The 22,250-nt window shown below is 45.2% G+C and overlaps 1 protein-coding gene across 1 annotated transcript in view; it reads left to right on the forward strand.

The window, feature by feature from the left end:
- Positions 1 to 22,250, forward strand: part of LOC138467957 (short-chain dehydrogenase/reductase family 9C member 7-like) — a 336,331-nt gene that overhangs the window by 56,480 nt on the left and 257,601 nt on the right. The window contains exon 2 of the mRNA XM_069608303.1: positions 21,058 to 21,210. Within this exon, the coding sequence (XP_069464404.1) occupies positions 21,058 to 21,210 (153 nt within the window). The remainder of the gene's footprint in view (positions 1 to 21,057; positions 21,211 to 22,250) is intronic.

Raw genomic sequence — 22,250 nt, forward strand, 5'->3', positions numbered from 1 at the left:
ATACGCCAGCAAGGCCCTCTCTGATACTGAAATGCGATACTCGCAAATTGAGAGGGAGGCGCTCGCCATTTTGTGGGGCTGTCACCATTTCCGCCTATATATTTTGGGAAAGCCTGTGATAGTGGTAACAGACCACAAGCCCCTACTACCAATACTGGTGGGTCTATCTTCGAAGCCGCCACCAAGAATAGAGAGGTGGATGCTGGCACTGATGGAGTATGGGGTGTGACTAATATATAGGCCAGGCACCAACAATCCGGCGGATTACCTATCACGTCACCCCAACGCTGGAGGTACCAACAAAGGCGGAGAGGTGTCAGACTGCCAGGGACTACTCTGTCATGTGGTGGAGGGGGCGCTCCCCGTAGCGTTGTCGAGATCAACCATTGCCTCAGAGTCATCCAAGGATGAAGTTTTTGACATCACTAAGGAGGCCATTAGAAGTGGAGAATGGAGGGAGATGCTGCGCAACAACTCCCGGCGCCAGCAGGAGGCCCAGAGAGATCTTCAGGCACTCTGGCGGGTAAAGGAGGAGCTCTCGATCTCAGATGATGGTCTGCTACTGAGAGGGAGGCAAATTGTAATCCCGCAGACACTAAGGAGGCGGGTGCTCGAACTGGCACACATCGGACATCCAGGGGTGGTCAAAACGAAAGCGAGACTACGACCAAAGGTGTGGTTTCCGGATCTAGAAGAAAAGGTTGAGGGCTTTGTGAAAAGGTGTTTGGCTTGCCAGGCGGCGACCCCAGGAGAAAGGGCTCCCCCTATAAGCTCGATGGAGCGGAGTGAGAAGCCTTGGGGGACAATCCATGTAGACTTTGGTTCGACGGGTCGCGGCATGTATTTCCTGGTAGCCGTTGACCAATGGTCGAGATACCCGGAGGTGGAGGTGGTAGAATCGACGGCAACAGAATTCACCACGAGGGCATTCGACAGAATGTTTGCAACACACGGTTTTCCGGAGATGCTCTGCTCCGACAACGGGCCGCCGTTTACCGGCAACCAATTTGCGCAATATCTCTGTGATAGGGGAATACAGCACCGCAGAGTCTCGCCACTGTGGCCTCGCGCTAACGGAGAAGCGGAAAGAATGATGCGCACGCTGAATAAAGTGCTGAGGATCTCGGCCAACGGAGGTGATGACCTGCAGAAGAAGCTAGTGGAGTTCTTGCGGGAATATCGGACCACACCCCATCAGTCCATGGGTGTCGCCCCGGCGGAGGCACTGTTTGGGCGCTGCCCCAGAGGAATGATACCTGAAATTGAGGGAAGGAGTCTGGGCATCATAGACAATGAAAAAGTACGACAAGAGCGGGCCATACACAACCAGAAGGAAAGTGACAGACGAGGCCTGCAGGGCAAGGAGATCCGTGTCGGAGATTCAGTGCTAGTCAAGAACCGTCACCCCGAAGGAAAGCTAGCTCTACCGTTTGAACCACACCCTTGGAAGGTCACCCATGTAAAGGGGACCATGGTGACGGCCGCCTGTGAGCGATGTGTCTTTCTTCAAGAAGGTGGACACATCAACAAGAATGTCCAGTCCAGAAGCCGTGCCCGCCCAGGAAGAGGGCCCTGAAGAGCTGGGTGAGGAACCCATGAACATTGGAGCCCCAGCGGCAGAAGCGAGCACGGAGGCCCCACCAGTCACGTCTAGGTATCCCTCAAGAGTGTCCAGGAGACCGCCTGCCCGTCTCAAGGACTATGTTTTGGACTCAGGGGACTGAGCTCAGGATACCGGTGGCCGTCAGAAAGTGATGGGAAGAGACCTGCGGTCAGGTCCCTCCAGTTAATGTTTTACTAAGTTAACTTCATGTTGTTGTTTGTTATTAAAGATAAAAAGGGATGTGACGTCCCGAGTGTGCACTGGGCATGCGCGAGCCTCGTTTGGGCCCGCGCATGCGTAATGGAATAAAGGAAGTTCATGCGGCAGTTGCCGCCGGGTGATGCAACCGGCAACATCGCGTCCTGCATCTGTGTATGACTGCGTGTGTGTGCATGTATGAGTGGCTCCCCATACACCGCTGGGCCACACAACAGACCCTACGGCAGATGGACGTTGTAAATGGGAGGCCTTCATTTTTATCTCTTAGGCGTGTCTCTGTGCACCAGGGTACATGCAGCCATAAGGTGTTTCTTGCAGTGAGCTTCTAAGGCCAGTGTTCAACTCTTGCTCATGGGATGGCAACCCCCATATCCTGCCTCTTGTTGCTGGCTGTTGTGGGTTGGAATACCATTTGGCAGTTCAGGCCTAGTTTCATCCGATTGGGGTTGTTTGACCGAATTATTATTTTGTGTGTGGTCATTTTGACTGCAAATATATGCGAGGGAGTCCTCTATATTATTTATGGACCTAAACCATCCCCCCACATATATTTTACGGTCAAAACCCCCTCCGTAAATCCGGTCCAATCGACCTCTGGCAAATCATCTGCGGTCACCTTGAGAAATACCATTTCATTACGGTTGGTTTCATTCACAATTGCAGCCTGTAAAGTTACATTTTCTTTCCCCCTTGCTTTTCCATTTCCACTAAACACGGAAACATTATAAAATGTTCCTGGCAATCAAAGACCTGCCCAAAACTTATATTTTTGATATTTATGTAGGTTTCATGATGTAAAGTCGATTTTTGACTCCTCTAAAGAAAGATATACACATTAGAAGGCCCCCATTCGTTTTTCGCCTCTCCTGTGACATGCATTGAATTTAATTTCGGATTGGACTGTTTTTCCTTTTAATAAAAGTTGATGTAAACTTTCTGGTAACTGGAAGGACTTATTTTCTTGGCTTTATCAGTAACGTTGATCATTATAGATGGGCTGCAAACATTGCACATTCCCTCCCACAGTGTCATTTCTTCGGAAGCTGTGTGCAGGCTGCAGTTCACGTGTTTTCTTAAAGTGGTGCTTATATTTCTTTGCATTGTTTTGCTTAGTTTAGATTTCCTTACAGGTTCTTGCAGCATCCTTCTGCCTTCCCTCAAGAGCCCGTGGTGATTCCTGGCACTGCACTCCCTCAATCACAATCTGCCTTTGTGCCTCCTTCCTTGCTGTTCCGTCTGCCATCCTTTTTTTTTTACTACTGTCTCTATATATAGTAGTCCTGCTTATTGTTCATCATGGGCGGGGTGGCTTACATGATTTATAATGCCGCTAGGCCCTCAATGAAGGCCCTCGAAATCACCTTTGGTAGCGGCCCAGCCCCACCAGCTGCCATTCATGTTTAAGTATTTGCCTTGCCCTTATTGCAAAAAACAAACTTTTACAAACTAGTGACCTTGATCCAAATGAAGTATTGATAGGTCAATATGCAGGGATATTTTTAACAATAGAAACGCTGGAACCACTTTCTTCCAATACTTGAAAGTAGCTCGAGGCTTCTTTGCAAGTGTACCCAAAACATACCAATTGTGGATAATATCTTAACCTGGCCTTCACATGAAACAACAGAAAATGGAGAAAATTTGCAATATCTTAATTAAAGTGGTGTTGTAAAAGATTGGCTTGCTTACACTGGACATCTCCAAAGTAATGTTAAAGATTTCCTCGCTTTCGAGTTTGACGCAGATGAACTATTGCAAGCATGTGCAAGCGCTTGCCAAATACAATAACTCTGGAGTGACAAAACAAATATGAATGCCCAATAGGATCACTATCATGGGCGAGCTAACCTTTAGCATGCTTTAAACCGGTCTTCCCTGGTCAGCAACACAAAACTCCATTTGCATGCCCCATTGGAAATATGATCGTTGTCGAAACGCAAAAAGCCCAACATCACAGATCTGAGCACACAATTGCCTAGAGAATTGTGCTCCTATATGGTTGGCTCGAAGAAAGTCAACATAAATATTGCCTGAAGGAATTTCATAGTTGAATGTTTTCTGCTTGCGCATCTGTTGTTTGGCACTGGAGCGCAAGAAGCCTGAAGCAGTCTACTAGACTTCTTGAAATCATTTCTGCCTTCAACCCCTCAGGCTCCTCAGCAGGCGCTCTCTCTTTTTCTCCGTTGCACCACCCAGCAGGAAAACAACCTAACCAAAATCCACAATGAAAACAAGAATCGTTACCTGATAATAAAAAAACAAACTAAAAAACAGCCCTGCTGACGATTCTCTGTCAATTTAATGTTTAAAGTGCAACTGCAAGCTGTGGGGTCACAACAAGGGAACTAGGCACCAGCTAGTGAACCTTCCGTCAAGATTCTGTAAGCAGCACACCACTGCACTTGAATGTTCATAAAATGCAATCTACCCTTAGAGGCATGATCAATAACCTGCTTAACTTGTTTTTAGACTAAATATACTTGAAATTTGTAAATGCAATATCATTTGAGCAATCCTTTTATTCAGTCAAATACAACTTTGGAAAATCGTAATTCGACTGGATTGTGTCCTCCAACGTATTCCTTATCTTAGATGTATTCCATCCAGCTTTGCTGCTCTTCGGAAATTTATTCGGCAGAGGGCGCCCTGCGTCGATGTCGTCGAGTCGATGGTCCCTCGAAGGCCTCCGTGGAGGGTGACGTCATCGGGTGTATAAGTAGCATGCGCGTCGCCCGTTGGCCTCAGTTTCGTTTTTCCCCAGTTAAGTTGCTTTGGACATTCGGCGTGCCTCGAGTTCTGTGAAGAAATATAATATAAACAAGAAGAAAATAGTTCCTCGTCATCGACACCGACCACGACCTCGAGATCGGGTTTCAAGAAATGCAAGTCGTGCGACTCAAAAATGTTGATCACGGACCCGCACCGCGAGTGTTTGTGGTGCCTCAGAGAAGGCCACGACATTGAGGCCTGTTCGAAGTGTCAGGCGACGATGGGGAAGGCCTTGTGAGAAACGAGAGGAAAGCTACAGGTAGGTCGGAAGGATGGAAAAGCCTCTAGCGTCGAGTCGAGACCCCATGAGGAGAAACCTCCTCGACGCGAAAGGCATCGATCTAGATCCCGAAGCGATTCTCATTGCTCGTCGTCTTCGTCAAAAAAATCGAAGAAATGACGCCACAGGTCTCCCTCCACCTCGTCATCAGACGAGTCTCCGAAAAGGATGAAATGCCCCACGAAACATTAGTCTTCCGAAGAGTGGGAAGCATTCAGGGTCAAAATGATGGAGGTGTTTGAGAAGGCGAAGCCTCGGTCCGCGCCTTCTTCGGAAGCCGGCCGGGAGCGTCATCGCTCCGACGCTCACGCGCCCTCGAGCCCGGGTGATCGTAAAAGGAAGGATAGGGAACCTTCCAGGACGCCGAGCGATAAACGCTCGAGTCGAGTCGACCGCTCGAGGTCACCGACGCGTCCGAGACCTATCACACCTCGAAGGGAAAATCGTCGAAGACTGCCTCGACGCCCTCGAAGCAGACCCTGTCGACGACCACTATGTCGTCGACGCCTTTGTCGACGTCGACGCCGAAACCCTCGGCACCAAAGGCTCCATCCAAGCCAGGGAAACCAGAAAAAGAGAAGGAGAAAGTTACAAAACATGTAATTTCTTCAGAGCCTGGTACTATGCCTCTTCCCCCTCCTCTCCCATAGAAGGTTTTCAAACCTCTCCCTAGGAAGGAGTTTTTCAAATCCTTTACCTCAATATTTGAGGAACAGGAGAGATCCGATGAGGAAAATGTACCTTTTGGATTGGAATATGGCACCCCAAATGTCCCAGAATGCTTCATCTCAGAGGAAAGCAGAATGAGGGATTTGGTGGAGTCTTTACATAATGCAAGTGGCATTGACACTTCTCCTGAGAATGACTTTGGTAGACCGGATCCAGGAGAGCATGCCAGTCCATCTTACCGTCAGTTAATGATCAAGGTGGTAGATTACTTGGGATGGGCTAGACCACCAGCCCAATTCGTCCAGGACGATTTAACAGACATATTGGACCATGGTCCCACTGAAGACCCAGTACTACCTTTTCATGTAGCCTTACAAAACAGGGTGGCCAAGAATTGGGAATCTCCGGATTCTATTCCTCTGGTAAATAAGTCCCTCGCATCAAAATACCGCCGAGCCAGTAGAGACCCCGGGTATCTGTCAAAACATCCAACTCCCGAGAGTCTGGTCATACAGGCAGCCACAGCTTCCAACAAACTTGCGTACCCGTCTATCCCTCCAGACAGGGACGATAAGCGTGTGGATGGTTGGGCACGGAAGGTATTTTCAGCCGGGAGCATGGCATTAAAATCCTTGGCAAAATTTTCGTACACTCTATGGGAGTGCATAGCAATGGTGGCGGAGCACATACCAGAAGGGGAACAAAGGGAAGGTTTCCTAGCCATCGTTAGAGATGGAAAGGAAGCCATGCAGGAATCCCTTCAATCTGGATTGGACACTGCGGATAGTGTAAGCAGGTCCATGGGCACTAGCACAGTAATGCGCAGGTTTGCATGGTTACGGAAGTTGGGTTTTGCACCAGACGTACAGAACCGCCTTCTGAACATGCCTTTTGACGGGTCTCACCTTTTTGGCAACAAGGCTGACGAGAGCCTTGAGAGGTTGCAGACCTCAAAAGCAGCGGCCAAATGTTTAGGAGCTGCTATTAGGCAACCTCAGCCTTTTCGTGCGCAAGGGCAATCATGGAGGGGACGATCCTATCGTTATTACACCTCATATGGAAAGACGAGAGGAATGGCCAGTCAAAGGGGCCAAAGAAAGGCCACTCGTGGTGGACGAGGAAAACGTGCTAAGCCAGCTCCAGCTGCAGCCTCTCTGCCATCAGCGGCTGCAACATCCACCACAAAACCACTTTTAGGACTTGCACCACAAAACACCTGTAGGAGGCAGGCTGTCGCAGCATCTGCAAGAATGGCAAGCCATTACTTCAGATGTTTGGGCTCTAGAAATAATAGCCCAAGGCTACTGCCTTCCTTTTCTAAAGCAGCCTCAAAGCAATCCACCAGGGAGACACCTGTTGAAGTCTTCAAACCCTCTCCTACAGCAGGAAGTTCTAACCCTGCTGGAGAAAGGTGCTATAGAACCAGTACCTGCAGTGGAGAGGAACAAGGGATGGTACTCCCTGTATTTTTTGATCCCCAAAAATGACGGAGGACTGAGACCCATCTTGGACTTAAGAAACTTGAACAAGTTCCTCAGGAAAGACAAATTCAAGATGATTACCCTTTCTCAGATCCTTCAGGCCCTTCAACTCCAGGACTGGTTGTTGTCATTGGATCTCCAGGATGCTTATTTTCATGTGCCGATTCATCTCAGAAAATACCTGAGGTTCGTAGTTGGCGACTCACACTATCAGTTTTGAGTCCTGCATTCGGGTTGACCTCCGCCCCAAGGGTCTTCACCAAGTTAATGGTAGTGGTGGCAGCGCACCTCAGGAGAGGGGGGATTCATGTCTACCCCTATCTGGACGATTGGTTGATCAGAGCGCGTTCTGCCGAGCAAGCACTGGATCATCTGAAAGTCACCTGCCACTTCCTCCACAAACTGGGCTTCTCCCTCAATTTCAAGAAGTTTCAAATGACACCTTCCCAACAGCTTCAGTACATAGGAGCTGTACTAGACACATCCTTGGGAAAGAGCTCGCCTTCCAAGACGAGGGCTCAAGACATTCTTCAGATAGTTTCCAAATTCCAAAATGCCCAAAATCTCCAGGCTTACGACTTTTTAAGGTTGCTCGGCCTCATGGCATCCTGCATCTTTCTGGTGCCAGAGGCACGCTTGAGGATGAGATCCCTTCAATGGGCTCTAAAGACTCAGTGGTCCCAGTTCTCGGGTCAAATGACGGATCTTCTTCAGATTCCGAACAAGGTCAGACAAGACCTTCTATGTTGGACTTGTACAGAGAACATCCTAAAAGGAGAACCTTTTTGGCAACCATGGGCGGAGATCACAGTAGTGACGGATGCCTCACTCCTGGGGTGGGGAGCTCATGCCAATGATTTGGCAATCAACGGTCACTGGTCTCCATCGGAGTCCAAACTACATATCAACCTTTTAGAGCTGAGGGCAATCAGACTAGCGCTGAAGGCCTTCCTGCCATCTGCCGGGGAAGAGAATATGACGGCAGATGCTCTGAGCAGGCAGAGCATGGTGTCCCACGAATGGGAACTGGCTCAGGAAGTCATTCAAGAGATCTTTGCCCTTTGGGTAACCCCTCAGGTAGACCTATTCGCAACCAGTACCAGCCGAAAATGCAAAAGGTATTGCTCAAGGGAATTTCCCCCGAGAGGAGCCCTGGGGCACACGTTCGTGGAGGATTGGAATTTCCCACTATTGTACGCGTTCCCTCCGATTCCCGTCATTCCTCAGGTCATCAGGAGGCTGAGACGCTTCGGGAACCGCATGATGCTAATGGCCCCGTATTGGGCCAGGAGAACGTGGTATCTGGACCTTCTAGATATGTCCATCTGTCCTCCAGTACGTCTTCCTCAGAGAGAGAACCTTCTCTCTCAAATGGAAGGTCAGGTTCTCCACCCAGAGGTCAGAACACTCAACCTTCATGGTATCTGAAAGGCTGAGATACAGGGATTGGAACCTTCCAGATGATGTTGTGGAGGTGTTGCTTTCGGCAAGAAGGCCAGCAACAAAGTCTCTATACCGTTGCCGTTGGAAAAAGTTTTGCAACTGGTGCAGAGAAAAGAATGTCGATCCTTTTCTATGTTCTATTCCGGAAGTACTATCTTTCCTTCTGACCCTAGCACATAGAGGTCTGAATATCGGAACAATAAAAGGTTACCTTGCAGCGCTTTCCATTTTCAAGCGCTGATCGGAAGAATGCTCCTACTTCAAAATTCCTTTGATAACACAATTCTTAAAAGGTCTCACTAATGTGTTTCCTCCTCACCCATTTCAAGTACCGATTTGGGATCTAAATTTAGTCCTAAAATTCCCCTTTTGAGCCTATGCACATGTGTCCATTAAGATTACTAACATGGAAAACAGCCTTTTTAGTTGCTGTAACATCAGCAAGAAGAGTGAGCGCATTGCAGGCACTGTCTTCTGGGCCACCCTTATACTGTGTTCCATAAGGACAGGGTTGTATTGAGGGTTAAACCATCATTTTTAGCAAAAGTAATATCTGATTTTCATTTAAGTCAGAACATTTTTTACCCTCATTCTATCCTCCACCTCATCCTTCTAAGGAGGAAGAAAGATTACACAGACTGGATCCAAAAAGATCTTTAAGCTTTTACATCTCTAGACTTTCTAGGCTTGGAGTGGACAACCAGTTCTTTATATGCTACACAGGAAGGAAACTGGGTCAATCGGTAACAAAACAGACAATTTCACGCTGGATCGTACTTTGCATTTCAGAATGCTACAGACTAGCACAAAAAGACCCACCAGAAGGGTTAAGGGCTCATCCCACCAGAGGCATCGCCTCGTACACGGCCCTTCAAAGAGGTGTCCCAAAAAGGTCCATTTGCGAACCAGCAACTTGGTCTTCACTTCACACCTTCTCAATATTATATAGCCTGGATGCTTCCCAGTCTAGGGAGCTGACTTTTGGAAAAGCAGTGCTTTATTCCGCCATCTAAAGGCATTGATGGGGAAAAAATCTGACCCCTCCTCCAGAGAAAGTAACAAAATACTGCTTTGGGAGTCTATCTAAGATGAGGAATACGTTGGAGGACACATTCCACTCGAAGAACAAGTTACTTACCAACTGGTAACGTTCTTTCGATTGGATGTTCCTCCAACGTATTCCTCATCGCCCTCCCAACCTACCCCTCTGTAGATTATTCCGGGTTATTGCCATCTGAAATCTCGCAAGGCTGATACCTGTCTGCCGGCACAATCTACACAGTATAAGATCACAGGCAAAAAAAGGGGGAAAAACATAACTGGGGCCAACGGGCGCCGCGCGTGCTACTTATACACCCGATGACGTCACCCTCGACGGAGGCCTTCGAGGGACCATCGACTCGACGACATTGACGCACGGCGCCCACTGCGAAAAAAATTCCGAAGAGCAGCATCGCTGGATGGAATACAAGATGAGGAATACGTTGGAGGAACATCCAATCGAAAGAACGTTACCAGTTGGTAAGTAATTTGTTCTTTTGTTGCGATGACACATGATCCCATCTAGGGAAAGGAGTTTTAACGAGGGAGGCTGGGTGGATCAGAAGATAGGTCTTAGTTCATGGGGTGATTCAGGATGTGACAACGGGAGAGCAATGGGCGTCGGTGGCAGGAGGGCAGGACAAGGGGTGGGTGTTATGCAACAGAAAGATGGCCAGTAAAGTTGTTTTCGTTTAGGATTTGAAAGGAGATGTTAGCCCAACTGTGGATTAAACCGTGATAGCAAAGATAGACTGAAGGGCCCTGGCAAGAAAACGTAGCTGTGTGCGTGCAACGATGAGAGAAGTGTTGCGCTGTATGAACATTTAGACCAGTTGAGGGACACTGAAGGTGGAGAAAATCCATGTTTAATCTCATAACAGTATGAATTTTAATCACACATAAGAAAATACCCCAAGGGTGTCCTAAACCCACGGAGGTTCCTCCCGTTAAGTTCAACAGTGTAGGTTTATTTTGATATTCAAGGGATAAAGATGTTGATGATTTATTCTGGCATCCTGTGGTTGGAGCTGTAGCCATTAGCTGACAGACTAAACCTACAATGTTGCACTCCATAACAAGTGCCACTCGCCCCCCGTTCCCTTAGACTCCCTTCCTGAGTGAGAGAGGGAGCCGCCACCGCTATCAGCCAAAAGTGAGCCCTGGCAGTGGAGGTCGCACACACAAGGCTGGCAGATCTCGAAGATGGAACACAATTGCTGTGATGCTCTGGCTATCCTAGCATGAAGTGGCCGCATGGACATGGAAGGCATGTCCACAGTTCACAAATATTGAACACTGCCAGTAGAAGACTACAAGCAAGCCCATGTCTACTAATATTGCACCTAACCTTGCTGTCTAGCTTGTTGTGATGTTGCTGCACTGTTGAGAGTATGCACCATAACTCAGTGGGCTTCAACAGCATTTTGGCAACCTCAATCCTATGGCGCGTTTACTCCCTCTGAGTGTGCATTTCTAGTTTCTGCGCTCCTGATAACAACTTTTCCCTCGTCTTTTGCTCTCTTGAATTTTGATCTAATTGTTGAGAAGCATTACATTTGATCACATTCCAGAAAAGCTGTTTCGGATGGAGGGGGCTGTGTTTTGTAGCCATTTGTGAGAGGTGGGTTGCAAGTACACCATATTTTTTATAGAAGGGTTTAGAGTTATAGTTCTTGAACCCAAAACGTTTTACTCGAGTGTTCCTTTCTTCTTCAGTGATCGAACAATCATAACTCTCATCTCTCTGAAGCATGCTAGCTGGAGGCCCAAAGAACGTCCAGGTCTGACTGGGTGCCAAAGAATGACATGTGGAGGTGTGAGCTAAGTGCAATGAAGATTCTCGATTCTGAAGACCGTGATGCAGAGTGTATCCTTGCCTGAACCTAATTTGCATTTGCTTATCATCTTCATGTTCTGGCTGCTCACCAAGGGCAAAAGAGGAGGTTGCTTCTTGCTATTAAATCGGGGAACAAACCAATGTTAAGGAAATACTACTAGGAGCATTACAGGGATGTTTAAGTATCTGTTGAACAATAGAAGAGGACTAATTTGAGTCCTGTCCCAAAGAAAGCATCTTTTTTAAAATTTATTTAGTTGTTTTTTATTTAGCACTTTTTCCTAAAGCGCTTCACAATTGAAGCAATAACTGTACAATACATATTTATGGCAGGATAAAGTAATAATGACAAAAACGATTCAATTCAGCTATGCACGAGGAAGGGCAATAGATAAAAGATGATACTTTAAGCATTTCTTGAAGATGGTCAAGGAAGACGAAAGAGGCACATCCCAAATGTTGAAAAGTACAAAAGCGACAGGCACCTAATGGGGGACCAGGTATAGTGAGAAGAAATTGAGAAAAACTACTAAAGGAATGACATTATTAGGAGCAAGCGCATGGAGACATTTAAAAAAAAACATAGAAAATGAAAAGGAAGGAGTTGGGCTAAATACAGAGATATCTATGCTGTGTAATTAAGATTGAACAGAATGCGAACAGCACAGTGGGCAATAGAACAAAAAGGAAGAAGTGAAGAATTTGGTAAGCCAACATAGAGTGAACAACAATAGTTCGAATGAGAAAGAGAAAATGTTTGGGGAAGATCTTTAGTAGTAGAAAAATGTAATAAATTACATTTTCTGAATGTTATGCTGAAACTAACAGATACGAGCAATTGAGAGAATTTGCTCCTTGTGAGAAATCGTAGAGTCAAAAATAAAACCGAGGTTACCTGCTAGATGAGAAAGGGTGAGGGCATGTGGGGGGGCGAGAAACGGATTAAGGAGGGAGAACTGAAGTAAAAGCTGGGAAAAACAGTATGTAGAGGAGCAGTTACATGCCTTTACAGGAAATCCCAACCCCATACTTCCTATATGTTGGAAGCCTGAGATTATGCCATGCTTGACACCAGCTGTTGTGACCATACCACGAGTATTCGAAAGAAGGTACCCTCTGAGAAAGGCCTATCAAATGTATCCCCAAAGAGACAACAATCTGAGGGAGGAACTCCCTGAAGGAATATGAAAAAGAATGAAAGAGAAGCCAGTGACGTCACAAGAGACGAGCGTGACGCACTGAGAATACTGGCTGAAGAAAATGCATGGATCTTGCAGAAACTGATGACAAAGTTAAGAATAGAGTAAACTTTCATATGCGAAAAGAAGATCGCACTGCAGAAAATGCAAGCCGTTCAATAACTGTACAGATGCTGAAATGCAAGTAGATTAAGTAATCCTAGAAGCTGGCTACATTTAGTGAATCGACTGCAGGCAAAGCCCCCATTGTATAGAAACTGGACATTAGTGTCATGAATTTAGTAAGCCAGGATCCATGGAGAGAAAAGGCGAGAACTGTGTCGCAGCAAAAATAAGCTGAGAAAGTGGAAACTAATGGTGAGGATGTTTGGCCTGGTATCAAAGCTGAAGCAGCCAAGACCTGTTATCTATTCTTGGAGGCAGTGAACGTGTGAAGCTGAATCATCCCTTGTTAAGGTGCAAAGAAAGAACACCAAGCGTGGCAAGTTTTATTCTTTTAAGACATTTAAATGCTGCAAAATGGACCAAATCGTGGTCTCCTGTCACGTGAGCCAATGATGGAAATAGAGTTGAGCGTGGAGTCCTAGAACAATGATAGTGAAAGCCTGTACTCCCATATATTCCCCACAGACAAGAATACTTTACAAGGCAAAGTTCAAAGACAATCTTCATGGCAGAAGGCTTGGGGGATGAGAGATGTTGGGCTAATTGGGTGGGGAGGTAAAGTCAAGTCCATCTCTTGGCACTTGGGTCTGAGCTTATGTGCTGCCAAGTGAACCGAATGTTCCAGAAATGACACGAGCGTGCCAACCAATTATAGAGGGCCGTATAATAAAGGCCCTTAAAGACCAATGATATACTGTGTACTTAATAGTGTTGAAGATGACATGTTCATAGAGGTAGGCATAAGTTGTCCACCTGACAGTAGATAGCCAATCACAATACCACCCCCTGTAGAAAGTATACTTAGATGTTCCCCTTGAACGTATCACAATCCCTCGTAGGTTTTTCTGATTTGCCATGTAGTATGCCGTTACTGCTGATGTATTTTTTGCATATGAGGATGTTTTTATGAGAAATTCAATGAGCGCTTGAGCAAACGTCTGTTGATGTCTGTTGTAACTCCATGTCTTAGGTATTGTTAATAAAATAGCACCTTTGCCATCTTCCTGAGTTGGTTTGATTTATTTGGTGTCAGAGTTAATCTGCATCCCCATCCATTGTACGCACGATACCCAAAGGGCCATATGCTCAAATATTTTTGGGGTTTTTTGGACCAAGTTTGAGAAAATGAGACAACATTCAAAAATTGGTGGAAGAAAGACATGAAGATAACTGCTCATGTAAACAATCAGTAAAAGATGGAAAGGGAAAAAGATCTGGGGATCTTCTGCGTATAAATGAACTTGAGAGCAAAATTGAGAAATTAAAGCCACAAAAGACGAAGTACTAAGAGTGGAACGAGAAGGCCCACAAACAGATCCCTGGGTATCCATAAAAAGAGTGGACAGAGGTGAAAACATAGAACCTTCATGAAATTTGAAAAGGAGCAAACGGATTAATAGGAAGAAAACCAACTTGAGAGCTGAGTCATGGATCCCAAAAGAAGACAAATATTGAAGCAGAATAGAATGCTCATCGGTGTCAAAGGCAGTACTAAGATTTAGTAAAACTAAGATAGGTGACAATTTCTGGTGATTGACATTGTAGCATGTGGCCCAAATTGGGCCTGGGTACGGAGGGCTACATACTTGCCTCCTAGTGGGAATCTAGAAATAAAGACACGAACACCACGGTCTTGAAATAAAAAACGTTACCTAGTGTGAATGTGTGTGTGCTTTACTTGTTTTATTTGGACGTAACTGGACTGATCCTTCCAGCATGGGCTGGATGGAATGTTGAAGAAAGAAAGCAAACTCCCATGCCCTAGAAGTGGGCTGGGTGGGAGTGAAGATTCTGAGAAAAAGCAGTTGAACCAAAAAGGGGAACCGTTGAGAAAAAAAGAGAAGGGACGCAGCAGTGCGTACCCTTCCGGCCTCAGCCTTGAGCAGCAACCCCAGGCCTGAAAGACAATTTTCATCCAAGCTGCATGCTTGTGCCACCCGGCGTCATTACCGTGAGTCTGGGCTACATGCCAGGAGCAGCTTGGGCTCCTTCGGGGCCAAACCGGATGGGCAAATCACTAAACCCTTGCATCCCCCCCAGCCCGAGCCATACGGGATGGGCGCCCAAATGGAGTGACTTGTTTGTTCCCCCCAACGGCCCTGCACCAGGCCCCGTCAAAGCAGGCTCTGAAGAGAAAAGTCCTCCCGGGCCACATATGCCAAGGTGGTCTGGGAGGTGCAGAGGGAGAAGGAGGAAGTCTGCCCTGCCCTATAGGTGGCAGGGATGGTGAACGGAAAACCTGGGCAGGGTGCTGACGATGGGAGCATTCCCATAGTTAGAGGTTGCCATCTGAAGCAAGATAAGTGATGGGGTGCAGTGGGGATCTGGATGGCCCCCCCAGGGCACGGGCCACCCAAGGAGATACCAGCAGGCTATGGCGGTGATCGTAGTAGACTCCCACCCGGCATGAGGGCCACGTAATAACTGTTTTGTATGCACGGGGGCGCAGTGAGATTGGGTAGCCCCACATGGTGGAGAGGGCTCCTCAGAAGACCAGGATGGGAGGACAGCCCCATTTACATCAGAGGAGTACTACAAAGCCACAAAGGGACCACACCAAAGGTACTGAGAAGGGGTAGCTGACTGCAGCGGTCAGCCCTATGTATTATACAAATGTGTTTATATCTTGGTATATGTTTAAACGTAAAGTTCATGGTTAAGAAAGTAGTAGTGGTTATAGTAATAGTTATGTAGTATATTAGTTATGAGAGAGGTTGAGTATTAATGGTGGAATGTATATAAGTCTTGTATGTATTTGGTTAAATGTGCCTTTGAAGTAACAGTTAATTATTTTAGCTTTTCTATTGCATTTCATATATTGTATCTTTTAGCACTTTTTAGATTGACATTTTATAGGACTTGCTATATTAATTGGAACGCTGTTAAGACTGCTTTTACCCATTTAACTAGCCTCGTTGGGTTTCAGATCTTCTGTTGCTCCTGAAATACATCTTCGAAGCACGACACGCCGTCAACTACAATACCCTTGTGTATTGTAGTTTACGTTTTGCTATTTGTTTGCAGATCGGCACGTGGCGGTGAGCCTAGTCTGTGCCAGTCCGTGGCACCCGCTGCCCGTTGCCCCTTTGATCCCGTAAGTGCTCTTTTTGTTATTATGCATGCTTTGGCGCTCGTAGACGCCGCAAGGAATGCACTTCTAATGAGGAATTCGAACAGAGGTGTGCATATGAGGTTTGGGGCACGTAGAGCCGGTATAGTGGAGCAGTCCCTTGCAGAGGCTTCGCTGGTGGTACAAGCTAACGCTGTGAGTTTCCAAGACACTGCAGCCACCATCAATAGCTGTTCTGCAGCCCCAGTCGTGGCAATGAGCTCATCAGCTCTACCTTTAACGCTGCTAGCCGTAACAATGGCTATCACTGAGCAGTCAATGGCTGGCGTGATTAGGGCTGAGCAGGCTGTTAATGCTTTGACAATGACTCAGATACTGACTATAGGGCAGATAGATGAAGACTCTGACCGGCATGATGCTTTAAATTGGCAAAGCAATATTGAACCTTTATTTTTAAATCCAATCTAGATGTTTGGGAGGCCAAGTTACCAGGCATTGAAGGTAGCAAAATGCTAGTGCAAAAAATGAGGACAGATGCAGAAACCACTTATAATATGGTACTGATGCACAGACCCCACTCTCCTATGCCAGACTTCCCTACGCAATTATGTAATACATTGCCGCCCATCCTTAAACTTAACACAAAGGCAATCGTTCTGGGAGACCTTAATTTCTGGCTGGGTAACAACAATGATCCTCAAGCTAGCATTATGAATGTCTCACTAGGTAATTTGTTTTTTGAGCAATCATTAATACTTCCACACGTGAAAGGGAACACCTTAGATTGGATTGCCACTCACAATATTGAAACAACCGATGTGCTAGTCTCTCCTTGTCCGTGGTCCGACCACTTCTTTGTCCAGTTTTCAATAGTTTGTGATAAGCCTTTAGAGATGAAGCTGTTGAAAGAAATCACAACACTTTCCAGGAATCAGAAAAAACGTATCCTGGAGACCATGCAACCATGGCTATCGCCTCTGGCGGAGCAGGTTACCGAACATGTGCAGGTAGATGACCGTATTAGTGCCTACCAGCAAACATTACAAGAGGCTACCAATAAATTATCTCCTTTCCGAACAAAACAGGTTACTGAGAGAAAAGGTAATGCTTGGTTCTCCACGGATTTACACAAATTCATGTTTGTTAAAAATAAATTGGAGATCCTTTCACGATGCCCAAGATAAGGAGGCCTACAAGGTGGCCGCTAAGGAGCTCGAAGAAGCCGTTATAGTGGCTAATAAACACATTTGATGCTAAGATAGCTAACGCACAATTCAGTCAAAAGAACTATTTAAGATCTTGAATGAATTAGAACATCCATGTCCTAATAAACTGGAAACAATTGTTCAAGATGCTGCCTGGTGCATGTTGATTCAAGAAGCAATGCTAGGGAAGCTTGATTGTATAAAAAGTAATATCGAGATCAGCAAGAAGAATATTGAACAGGGAGTGAGCATCCAGGCGGTGTCGAAATGCACGCAAAAGATGCTAGAAAACCAGTCCAATTTTAAAGCCATATCAGAATCTGAACTTGCTCTGATTATCAATAACCTTAAAACAGCTAGTTGTAAAGTGAACATATGTGCCGCCATGATACTAAAAGCGTGTACCCCTTTACCGATAGGTACCCTGTGTAAGTTTGTCAACTCTTCAGAGAAAATCATGTTCCAACAGATCTCAAGACTGCCTGCGTTACTCCTTTATTAGAAAAGCCTGGTCTGTGCCCAGAAACAGCAGCCAATTTTCGGCATATCGCTAACATGCTGTTTCTTTAAAAAAAAATAATAGACTGTGTGGCCTATATTCAAATCTCAGTATTTTTGCTTGAGAATGTCATTTTAAATAAGTGGCTATCAGCTTTCAGGCAGGGGCATGGCACGAAAAAAGCATTGTTCGACCTGAAATCTAGACTACCACAGATAATGGGCAAGGGGCAAAGTGCCATGGATATGCTGTTGGACCTATCGCCAGCTTTTGATCTGGTGGACCACAGTATTGATCACCAGATTAAAAGAAGTAGCTGGTTTTTCTGACAATGCAGCCCTCTGGATTGGCTCTTTTCTGAGCAACCGATGGTGCAGACTATGGAGTAAAGAGGCAGAAGCTCAACCGGCCCAGCTGGTTTATGGTGTGCCTCAGGGGGTGTGTTTATCTCCCTCCTTTTATAATATATTCACATTTCCTTTTTTCATTCTTCTGGAAGAAAATAGTGTTGGGTTTACTAATTACGCTGATGACACGCAATGTGTCATCCCACTGTCGGGTAGCCATGAAGACGATGAACAAACTGTGAATAAGGTCTATGAACTCATTCAATCTTCGATGGTGGGTAATGGTTTGGCGCTTAATAAAGAAAAGATGAACTGATGGTTGTAGGCACAGAGACCAAATTACAGATGTTGGGTACAGATTATAAGCATTTTCGAGTGGCAGGGTGTGATCTTGATACCAAATAAAAGGTGATGACATTGGGGTTCTATCTGGACCAAAACCTGAATATGCGGGCACAGGTAAGCAGTTTGGTCTCCTCGACTGCCTATTACATCAAGCTGCTGGCGCAACTTCACCCATATATATATATCTAGAGCCAATTGTGAGACTGTAGCAAGAGCCATTGTGGGGTCAAATATTGATTATTGTAGCAGCCTGCTAGTAGGTATAACCAAATCAGACTGCACAAGACTGCAAATGATACAAAACAGTGCGGTGAGGGTTATCACCAGTTTTAACAGGAGAGATCATGTCTCACATGGTAGACGCAATCTGCACTGGCTGCCAATAGAGGCTAGAAGAGAATTTAGTATCCTACTGATCACGCATAAATGTTTGATGGGATCTAGTCCTCAATATTTGAGGGATGCACTGATCCCAAAATCCAGCATTAGGACCCCTAGATGCAATAATTCCAATCAGCTTAAAATTCCCACCTGTAAATAAATCCAGGTTAAGAAATGTGCTTTCTTCCTGGTCACACCCAGGGCCTGGAATGCTATTCCTCCAGACCTAAGGGGGCTGAGATCTACGGCGATGTTTAGAAAGAAGCTGAAGAACTTGCTGTTCAGATAAATGGTCTTGGATCTTCCACCTATGTTGCCCTGTTATATGGCCTGCGTCTGTATGTTGGGTCTAACGGTATGTTGGGTCCACCTTGTCCTTGTTGTGGATCTGTTATCTTTGTTTGTTTGCACCCCTAAACCTACGGGTCCTGTGCTGTGCATTATACATTGATTAAAGTAAAGTATGTAAGGAAGGACAGAAGGGAAGTTGTGGCCTGCCAGAGGCTACCTTTGGGGTGGGACCACCCACTGAGGCATCTTCTGGCCTCCCTCTACAGTAGGTGGTGACAGATGTAGGTCAGGAGTCTTTTCCATCTGTGTCACCCTAAGGTCCCCCTCTCACACCTTGAAGAAAGGGTGGGCTGATGGGGCAGATTCCTTTAGAGAAAGAACCCATGCCAGGGGAACATTGAAGGGGATTAGTGGTAGAAATGTTATAAGACTATTTATTTATTGTATAAATAAAGCGGGGCACCTGCTGAGATCCCTATAAAATCCACCTTGGTGTCTGTGTCTCATGAAAGAGTAAGGTAAAGAGTCATAGCATGGTCATCTCCTGTTTAAGAGCAATTTAATTTGCCAGTGCAGCGCCGCTCCCTATCCAGCAGGTCTGGTTGGTGGGAGTGGTTTCTTCCCGTGAGATCTGCCACTGGCCTGGAGAAGGGAAGTGCATCCCTTTACCCAGGCCAGGGCTGGAAAACAGGGGCTACAACATGATGAAGTGTGATACAGTCAGAAGCGTAGCTTCACAGGTGGCGTCAATAAATATCCACTCCCTAAGGCAGTTCAAGGGTTTTAATTTATATGATGCAAACTGGTTGTAATGGCTGTCCCACTCTCTCTACCTCAGAGATTTCATAGGTGAAACCTACTCCCCAGGTTAGTTATTGAGGTTGGAGGGTTGGAGGTGCCTTCTCTCTCACACCATGGTATGCCTCTCCATTTCTACTTCGGTCCCTCTCTCGTCCTGCACCTACTCTTTTCTCTGCCTCCACCCTACTTCTCTCCTAAGTTTCTCTCACTCAACTATCTCCCCCCTCTGATCTTGCCTCTTCCTACTCTTCCTGCTACAACTCCCTCTCTTCACATTGCTACTGTCCCTTCTAGTTGCTCCTCCCCCATACAACTACTATTAATCTTCCTTCTTCACTCTCCCAATACTCTCTCCTTTCTAGAGTCCCAATACTTTCTCTTTTCCAGACTCTCACTATTCTCTTCTATCCACACTAGCACTACCCCTCCCCACCTTCCCCTCACTTACCCTCCTTTCACTCCTTCAGTTACCACCTCAGTCACCCCCTACTCTTACACTACCCTTTTCACTCATACACCTAACATTCACAATAACATGACAGTACCACATTCTCACCAAACAATATCTCACTTTCTTCACTGAAGCCCTGTTAAAAACAAGCATTGGCAAAGCAAACTTTTGTGGCTTGTGTATAAGTTTGTTTCCTTGTGGACAGAAATCCTTATTTATATTGGGACCTTTGATGATTATCTTCAAGAGAGCATTTACATGAGAAAATGGTGTCTGTGTCTTAAGTGGTTGCATGGATAGTGCCTGTGTCTCAACCCAGTAGCGCACGATAGAGAGCTTTGCAAACATTACGGACTAAAGCCTTCATTATTATATAGCTTTTATGTACTCTCAAATTTTCAGAAATCTATTTCATGTGTGTGAATTCCAATAGGATTTGTTTATTTTGCACTGTGTTGGACAGTGGCTCTCTTTGATCAAAAGTAATCATGTTGCTCGGCAATTTTTCTGTTTTTTTGAACTGGGCCCTCCAACACTCGAATATCTTTCTCGCATATACCACTTAAAGAAATTACACTGGAAAACATTGTTCTAAGCAGAGATCTTTGCTATATGGTGTAAACTAGTAAGATTATATATAAACTGCCTTCTCTGGTTACATTCTTGATTTTGATATGGTATTGCTTCAATCCAGTGCTCACTTACACCATCATTTCAGTAGTATCTACTAGACAGTCTCCTACTCAATGTACACCAAAATTAGGTTTTGTTTGTATTACTGGGAACAATTCTTACAAACTCAATTCAAGTCGAACAATAATGTACATTTTGTATAACTGGTGCCAAACCATCATACAATTGAATGACTATGTAAATGCATGTAAACAACAAAGTCTGTTTAAAACAATATAACATGTCATTGTGTATTTTAATGATCTCTTTTGTATGGTTTTCATTTCAGGGTTGTGGGCACTGGTGAACAATGCTGGACTATCTGCCTGTGGAAACACTGATTGGCACTCCATTAACAAATATAAACAGGTTGTGGACGTGAATCTGATTGGTAGTATCAGGACTACCTTGGCCTTTCTTCCTCTTATACGTAAATATAAAGGTACCATTTAATGTTGTATTTTGTGATATATAAATTACCCCACTGTTTTGTTGAGCATGTTTCAGCTACGCTTTGCAAATAACGGATTTTTAATTTATTGAGCTGGGAGTATTTACCCTAGGGAAATCCTCAAGTTGGTTTTTCAGAGATAGCGTCTAGAAGAGTCTGTGGGTTTCTTTTCTTTTCAATGTAATATTGTATTGATTCTGCAGAATCCAATTTCATTTTCGGACTACTCCTGACATTCAAAAACTCATAGTCATTAAAATTAGTATAATACAGGGTGAAATGGAAACCCTACATGCTGCATTAAGACTGCTCAATCTTTTTCACAAAACTTTGTAGAGTACTTATTAACCTGGCAAATATTTCTCACTGTAGTCTGGTAAACAGGACGGAAAACGGTTCGCTCTTTATTTTTCTTGTTGCGTTTAGCTGATAGTGAAGTGTCATCCGTTATCAGTGAAGAGGAAAATCCAATGGGACGATTGGATTGAGACCCAAGAGCGGAAAGCACAACATAACCTTGCAATTAACTGTCTAGCAGAAAGTCAGACTTTAAATCAACTGTCCCCTATCTAGTGTTGTTTCCTTGCCCAAAGTTTTGTGATCTATTCCTTAGACTAAGACTAAATTTGCTACCAATGAGAGAGGTTTTAGCCCCATCAAGACAATTGCCAGACTGGAACAGTGGCTGCCGGTTTTGTAAAGTTGTGAGCTAAAAGGAATCTCTTTCCATCTGATAATGGCCTGTGGGGGACTCGCCTCTATAAGAAGAAAGTATTGAGATCTGCCTCCATCTTCTGCATCAGACCTAACGATCGAAAAAAGATGGTCTACCCTGATCATTGGGGAACAAAAAAGCATAGTGTTCAGAGTTTTGCAATTCTGATTGGAAATTAGGAACTTGGCAAATGTTTAGGAAATGGAAACATACTGCTTTTGTTTGTCACTCTTTTTTTTATTACATTGTTTTTATTGATGGAAACGATAATGATGAAACAATAAAAAGTTTGTAATAAACAAAATTATTTCAATAA

This window comes from Ambystoma mexicanum, chromosome 4q, assembly GCF_040938575.1.
Source record: "Ambystoma mexicanum isolate Mex_15411 chromosome 4q, UKY_AmexF1_1, whole genome shotgun sequence".
Taxonomy (NCBI): domain Eukaryota; kingdom Metazoa; phylum Chordata; class Amphibia; order Caudata; family Ambystomatidae; genus Ambystoma; species Ambystoma mexicanum.